This window comes from Myiozetetes cayanensis, unplaced genomic scaffold (assembly GCF_022539395.1).
Source record: "Myiozetetes cayanensis isolate MyiCay16 unplaced genomic scaffold, myiCay2020 scf1492, whole genome shotgun sequence".
NCBI lineage: Eukaryota > Metazoa > Chordata > Aves > Passeriformes > Tyrannidae > Myiozetetes > Myiozetetes cayanensis.
Window position 1 is genome coordinate 1 of NW_026087151.1, and position 7,211 is coordinate 7,211.

At 67.4% G+C, this 7,211-nt stretch overlaps 1 protein-coding gene across 1 annotated transcript; it reads left to right on the forward strand.

The window, feature by feature from the left end:
- Positions 1–5: 5 nt before the first annotated feature.
- Positions 6–6,973, forward strand: SEMA6B (semaphorin 6B; the record flags this gene model as incomplete). Its single annotated transcript, XM_050310177.1, has 15 exons — positions 6–58; positions 351–411; positions 524–586; positions 895–996; positions 1,344–1,434; positions 1,509–1,628; positions 1,711–1,799; positions 1,941–2,158; positions 2,318–2,449; positions 3,145–3,294; positions 4,142–4,336; positions 4,545–4,685; positions 4,929–5,006; positions 5,157–5,215; positions 5,294–6,973. Coding segments are annotated over 15 exons (2,535 nt in total), but the record flags the coding sequence as incomplete, so codon positions are not given.
- Between the last annotated feature and the right edge of the window lie 238 nt (positions 6,974–7,211).

The following is a 7,211-nucleotide window of genomic DNA, read 5'->3' on the forward strand; positions in this document are numbered from 1 at the left end:
AGCGCCTCAACATCCAGCGCATCCTCAAGGTCAACAGGACCCTCTTCATCGGGGACAGGTCTGAACCAGCCCCCCCAAAACCTCCCCTGCACGGGGTGGGTACCCTAAACCCTCTTGGCTGGGCAACACCTCGCTACCTACCCCGGGGCACCCCAAAATCTGCCAGGGGGTGTTTGGGAGGTTCCAGAGGGGCTTTCCTTACCCTGGGGGTGCTCAGAGCCCACCCCAGCACCTAAAACCTTCCAGGGGGAGGGTGCTGGTGGATCCTGCACCCCCCAACACGCCTGGCTAGGGGAGGGGGGCACATCCCAACAAGGGGGGGGTGGTGACAGCGGTGTCCCCCTCCCCAGGGACAACGTGTACCGGGTGAGCCTGGAGCCCAGCGGGGCCGGGGAGCTGCGCTACCACCGGGTAAGTGCCGGGGCAGGGGGGGTCTCAGGGGGTTCAAGGGGGTCTCAGGGGGTGTCAGTGGGGTCCAGGAGGGCACTGCTGGTTCCTCCACGCTGGTTTTCCACCCCCGCAGAAGCTGACGTGGCGCTCCAACCAGCACGACATCAGCATCTGCAGGATGAAGGGGAAGCACGAGGTACGGGGGGTGGGAGGGGTCTGCGACCCTTCTGGGGGGGGGGATGAGCACCCTCTGTGCCCCCCTGTCACACAGGCAAGGCCAGCCTGTCCTGCTCCCCTGCCAGCCAGTCTCTGATTTATTGGCCGCTTAATTAGGTCGGTAATTAATTCTTCAGGGCCACGAATCCCATTCCCAGCCCCCATAAACGATGGGAACATCTCCCCTCCCACACCCCCAAACCATCCCCTTGCTGAGAGGGGGGTCTGAGCGGGGTGGGGGTGGGTTTGGGGGGCCGAGGGGTGACGGTCCCACCTTCCCTGGCACAGGCAGAGTGTCGAAACTTCGTGAAGGTGCTGCTGGTGAGGAACGAGAGCCTCCTGTTCGTGTGCGGCACCAACGCCTTCAATCCCGTCTGCGCCAACTACAGCGTGAGCCCCCCTGGGGGGGAGGGCTGGGGGGGGGAAGGAGAGGGGGACACCCATGGGAGAGGGTTTTGAGGTGAAGGCAGGAGGGGGACACACGTGGGAAAGGTGGTTTTGGGGTGAAGGCAGAAGGGGGGCACTCATGGGGAGGGGTTTAACCGGGGTGCTTTGGGGTTAAGGAAAGAGGGGACACCCATGGGAGAGGGGTTTGGGGCGCTTTGGGGTGAGGGCAGGAGGGTCTGTGGCACTGATACCTTCAACCCCACCTGTGCCACCCCTCTGCTGGGATGGGGACCCCGGGGGTCGCCCCCGTGCCCCGGGTGTGTCCTCACGTCCCGTGTCACCCGCCGCAGATGGACACGCTGGAGCCCGTCGGGGACAACATCAGCGGCATGGCCCGGTGTCCCTACGACCCCAAACACGCCAACGTGGCCCTGTTCACAGGTCAGTGGTGGCCCCAGGGGTGTCACTGTGGGTGCAGTGCCCCCCCAGCCCCGCTGACACCCTGTCCCGTGCAGGGGGGATGCTCTTCACCGCCACGGTGACCGATTTCCTGGCCATCGACGCCGTCATCTACCGCAGCCTCGGGGACAGCCCCACCCTCCGCACCGTCAAACACGACTCCAAGTGGTTCAAAGGTGCGTGTCCCCACCCCGGGGGCCATGCCAGGACGTGGCACATGCCCCCTGCCACCCGGCCCTGACCCCGCTGTCCCTGCAGAGCCCTACTTCGTGCACGCCGTGGAGTGGAGGAGCCACGTCTACTTCTTCTTCCGGGAGATCGCCATGGAGTTCAACTACCTGGAGAAGGTGGGACACGGTCCCACCTGGAACTAGGTGGTCTTTGAGGTCCCTTCCAACCCCAACCACGCTGTGATCCCACCCAGGGTGGGGACAGGGGCACTGTGGTTGGGGTGGGGGCCAAGGTGATGACAGCGGTGGTGTCATCAGGTGGTGGTGTCGCGGGTGGCCCGGGTGTGCAAGAACGACATGGGGGGCTCTCAGCGGGTGCTGGAGAAGCAGTGGACCTCCTTCCTCAAGGCCCGGCTCAACTGCTCCGTGCCGGGCGACTCCCACTTCTACTTCAACGTCATCCAGGCCGTGACGGACATCCTGGAGCTGGACGGGCGCCCCGTGGTTCTCGCCGTCTTCTCCACGCCCGCCAACAGGTCGGAGCCTCCTGTCCCATGGGTTCCCCCCTCTTTCCTAACCCCAAAGTACCCCAAATCCCTTCCCGTGGGGTGCCCCTCTTGTGCCTTCACCTGCAGACTCCTGGGAGCCGCGGGGGATGTGGGAAGGGTTGGGATGCTCATCCCATATTCCCGCAGCATTCCCGGCTCGGCCGTGTGCGCCTTCGACATGGCCCAGGTGGCCGCGGTGTTCGAGGGGCGGTTCCGAGAGCAGAAGTCGCCCGAGTCCATCTGGACGCCCGTGCCCGAGGACATGGTGCCGAAGCCACGGTGAGGGGACAGGGACAGGGATGGGATCAGGCAGGAAGGGACACGGGGGTCGGGGAGAGCGTGGAAGCAGCGGGAGTGATGGGATCCCTGTGATTCCAGCCCCGTCTGGGTGGAATCCAGGCTGGATTCCTGCAGGGAGGGTGGTGGGGATGGGGACAGGGACATGATGATGATGATGATGATGGGACAAGGACAGCCAGGGGTGGTACCTGCAGGGAGAGCGGTGGGAGTGGACATAGGGATGGGGACAGTGGCAGGAATGGTGACAGCCAGGACCAGCACCAGCTGGAAGGGGGACAGGGACAGGGGACAGGGATGGTAATAACCATGGCCAGTACCAGCTGGAATGGGGACAGGGCTGGGGACACGAATGGGGACAGCCAGAACCAGCTGGAATGGGGACAGGGCTGGGGACACGAATGGGGACAGCCAGAATCAGCTGGAATGGGGACAAGGATGGAGACAGGGTTGGTGATAACCATGGCCAGTACCCCCTGAAATGGGGACAGGGATAGTGACACCAGTACCCCCTGAAATGAGGACAGGGATAGTGACACCAGTACCCCCTGCAAAGGGGACAGGGATGAGAACAGGGATGGTGATAACCACGGCCAGCACCAGGCGGGCTGGGGACAGGCTGGGGACAGGGCCAGGTGGCGCTGTGGCCGCTGTCACTGAGCCGTGCCCTGCCCCAGGCCCGGCTGCTGCGCGGCCCCGGGGATGCGCTACAACTCCTCCAGCGCCTTCCCCGACGAGATCCTCAACTTCGTCAAGACACACCCGCTGATGGACGAGGCGGTGCCGGCCCTGGGAAACGCCCCCTGGATCCTCCGCACCATGACCCGGTGGGTGCCTGGGAAGCCCCGGGGGGGAAACTGGGAATGCTGGCCCGGAGCCTCCCGCGCTGCCCTGGCCCCGTGTGCGCCGGCAGCTGCCGGCAGAGCTGATGAATCTCATGCACTTTGCAGCCGAGATTGTCTCGTCCTAATTAAATCTGCCTTAATTGCTGCTTGATGGGGAATTAATCAAGCGGCGCTCTCGGGCCGCGGCTCCCGCCGGCAGGGTGGGAGAGCCGGGATGGGGACAGGGAATGAGAGTGGGAATGGGGACACGGGGTGGGGACAGGGATACAGGGGTGGGAATGGGGATGGGGACAGGGGATGGGGACAGGGATACAGGAATGAGAATGGGGTTTGGAATGAGGGATGGGGCCGGGGACGTGGGATGGGGATGGGAATGGGGACACGGGATGGGGATACAGGGATGGGAAGGGGTATGTGGGGATGGGGACACAAGGTTGGGGACAGGGATGTGGGGCTGGGAGCGGGACTGGGGACAAGGTGGGATCCTGCAGAGTGATTGAGGAGGATCTGGGCTGGTTCCTTAGTGGGATCTGAGCTGGATGCCAGCTGGAATCTGGGTGGAATCCAGGCTATAGCCAGGCAGGATGTGGGCAGGATCCTGAGTAGGATCTGGGATGTGTCTGGCTGGGTCCTGGACAGGACCTGGACTCATTTCCATCTGGGATCTGCACAGCCCCTCACACTCCCCAGGAACTCCCCATCCTAGGACAGCCACACCCTGTCCCTCCCCAGGGAGGGTCCCAGACCCCATCTCTGCCTCAGTTTCCCCCTCCCCAGGGACAGTCCCACTGCCCCCACACCAACACCTGCCCTGATCCCCACCCCACAGGTACCAGCTCCGCAAGATCGTGGTGGACAACGCGGCGGGGCCGTGGGGCAACCACACCGTGGTGTTCCTGGGCTCCAGCACCGGCACCGTCCTCAAGTTCCTCATCCTGCCCAACGCCACCAGCGGCCCCACAGCCACTGCCCCCGGCAGCCAGAGCGTCTTCCTCGAGGAGTTTGAGACCTACCACCCTGGCAGGTGGGCGTGGGAGGGGGATTGGGGGGGCGTGGGATGGTTGGAGTGGTGGGTGGGTGGAGGGATGGAGAGGATGGGTCAGAGGGATACAAGGGTGGGGGGAAGAACAGGGTGGGGAAATGGGTGACACAACCACCTGTGGATCAGCCTAAGCTGGGGTGGGCTCCATGGTGGGCCCCACGGACCACCCTGAGCTCTGCCCCATCCCCAGGTGTGGCCGGGACACGGAGGACGAGCGGCGGCTGCTGGGGCTGGAGCTGGACAAGGCAGCGGGGTCCCTGCTCCTCGCCTTCCCCCCGTGCGTGGCCAGGGTGCCCGTGGCTCGCTGCCAGCAGCACTCGGGCTGCATGAAGTGAGTGTGCCCGGGGTGGGCAGGGCTGGCTGGGGAGGGGGGTGAGGAGGGCAGGGGGGCTTCACATCACCTTAACGTCTCCCAGGAATTCACCCATGCTGGGATCTGGCTGGGATGGGCTCGGCATGGCTGGGAGCAGAGCTGGGGAAACTGAGGCACAGCACAGTGCAGGGTCCCTTGGGCGGGCCGGGGTGTTGTGTCCCCCCAATCAGGGTTGATCTCGATGTCTCTGCTCCCTGCCAGGAACTGCCTGGGGAGCCGGGATCCCTACTGTGGCTGGACATCCGAGGGCTCCTGTGTCTTCCTGGAACCCACTCCCAGGTAACGCTGCCAGGACTGGGGGACGCTGGGGGACACGGAGGGGGGACACTGGGGTCTCCCCAGAGAGCCTGGGCTCCTGAACCCCCAACCACAGAGCCCCAGTGAAGGGAGCTGGGAGACTCTGGCCCTCACCGCAATTTGCACCCGCAGGGTGTCCTTCGAGCAGGACATCGCCGGCGGCAGCACGTCCCACCTGGGCGAGTGCGAGGGTGAGTGCGGGGCCGGGAGGGGACCCACGGGCACGGCGGTGACCCCCGCGGGTCCCCTGACGCGTCCCCGGCACGCAGGGCTGGTGACCGAGAGCTTCGTGGACGAGCCGGACGGGCTGGTGTCGGTGAACCTGCTGGTGATCTCGTCGGTGGCCGCCTTCGTGATCGGCGCCGTCATCTCCGGCTTCAGCGTGTGCTGGTTCATCGGGCACCGCGACCGGAAGGAGCTGGCGCGGCGCAAGGACAAGGAGACGATCCTGGCGCACAGCGAGTCGGTGGTGAGCGTCAGCCGGCTGGGCGAGCGGCGGGCGCGCGGCGCCCTGCTGGCCCCGCTGATGCCCAACGGGTGGCCCAAGGAGCTGGGCAAGGTGACGGCCCCGCACGACCTGGACTCGGGGGTGCTGCCCACGCCGGAGCAGACCCCGCTGCAGCAGAAGCGCTGCCCCGGCGCCCTCCAGAACTGCAGCTGGGAGCAGAGCCACAACATCATCAACGCCGCTTTGCGGGACCCTGGGGGCGGCTCCGGCCCCGCCGGCGCCGGGCGGGGGCACGGCGGCTCCGGCCGCGCGCCGCGAGGCATCCCCCTCTCCTGCCACGCCATCCTGGTGGACCAGGAGCTGGAGGCCGAACTCAGCGACTCCTCAGGTGACGGGCACTGGGCTCGGGACCCCCAGGAGGGTCCCCGCGCCCGGCAGCACCCCCCCGCCGGCGCCCGCCGCCCGCCCCGCAGCTCCTACGGCGATTTCGGCAGCACGCCGCGCCCCAGCCCCGAGCGCCGCAGGGTGGTCTCGGCGCCCAGCGGGGACGGGGGGGACTTTACCGAGGGGCCGTCCTGGCACCCCGAGCAGCTGAACTTCAACGCCAACAACGGCACGGGCCGCCCCGCGGGCGCCCACCTCAAGAGGAACCACACGTTCAACAGCGGCGAGGCCGCGGCGGGCGCCTACGGGCGGCACGGGACGGCCCCGCGGGCCCCACGGGCAGCGGGCACGCCGCGGGCGCTGACGGACCTGCACCACCTCCTGCGCTACGGCGTGGAGCGGACTCCCTCGGGGAAATAGGGTGCCCACCCTGCGTGTGCCCCCCTCGCCCTCGGGTGGCCGGGCCGGGCAGGAGCTGTGGGCGTGGGGTGAGGGGCGGGACGGGCACCCCCCTGGCTGCCCCCGGAGAGGGTTTGGGGGTGTCCCCCGGTGGCGTGGGGCGGTGCCCTGCGCTTTGCCCCATATGCCGGGGGTATGGGGGGGTCTGTCCATCGTGTCCCCTCCCCAGGCTGGACTCAGGGCCCGCAGCACCCTGGGAGGGGGATCCCTGGGGGGCAGCAGGATGGACGCACGGACGCGGGCACGGCGCGGTGCCCCCCCAGCCCGCAGCCCCTCGGCCCGTCAGGGGCACCCTGGGGGGCTTCTCTGGGTGCTGCCACCCGCCCTGGGGGACACCTGAGCCGGGGGTGCCACCGGGGTGCGTTGGTTGTGGAGATGGAACGTGGTGAACATTTGGGGTGCGGGGGGGATGGGGGCCCCCCAGGCGTGTGTGTTATCCGGGGATGGGGCGCTCTCAGCCCCCAGTCCGGGGTCAACCCCTGCCCAGTGCCAGCTTAGGGGGTGTTTATCCATCCCCCCCATCCAGCACCCCCTCCTGGAAAGCACAGCCGGGACAGGGGGGGCACCACTGGGGTTGGGGGGGGTCCCCACCGAACCCACTCTCTGCTGGCAAAGGGTGCCCTTTCGGTGCCACCCCTGCCTGGCACCCACCCGGGGTGGCGGGTCGCGGGGGTGGCAGGTCCCCGGGGCGGGGTGGCAGGTCCCCAGGGGGTGGCAGGCTGTAAATAGGGCGGGGGCGGTGAGCCCCCTTCCCCGCTGGCCATGCATGGGCCGCCCTGCGGGCTGCTTCAATCCACAACACCTGGTTACCGGAGGCGACTCCCGCGCTGCCTTGCGACTTTACATCCCCTGACCCCTGGGACCCGGGATCGGCTTGTAAAGCATTGTGCTTGGGG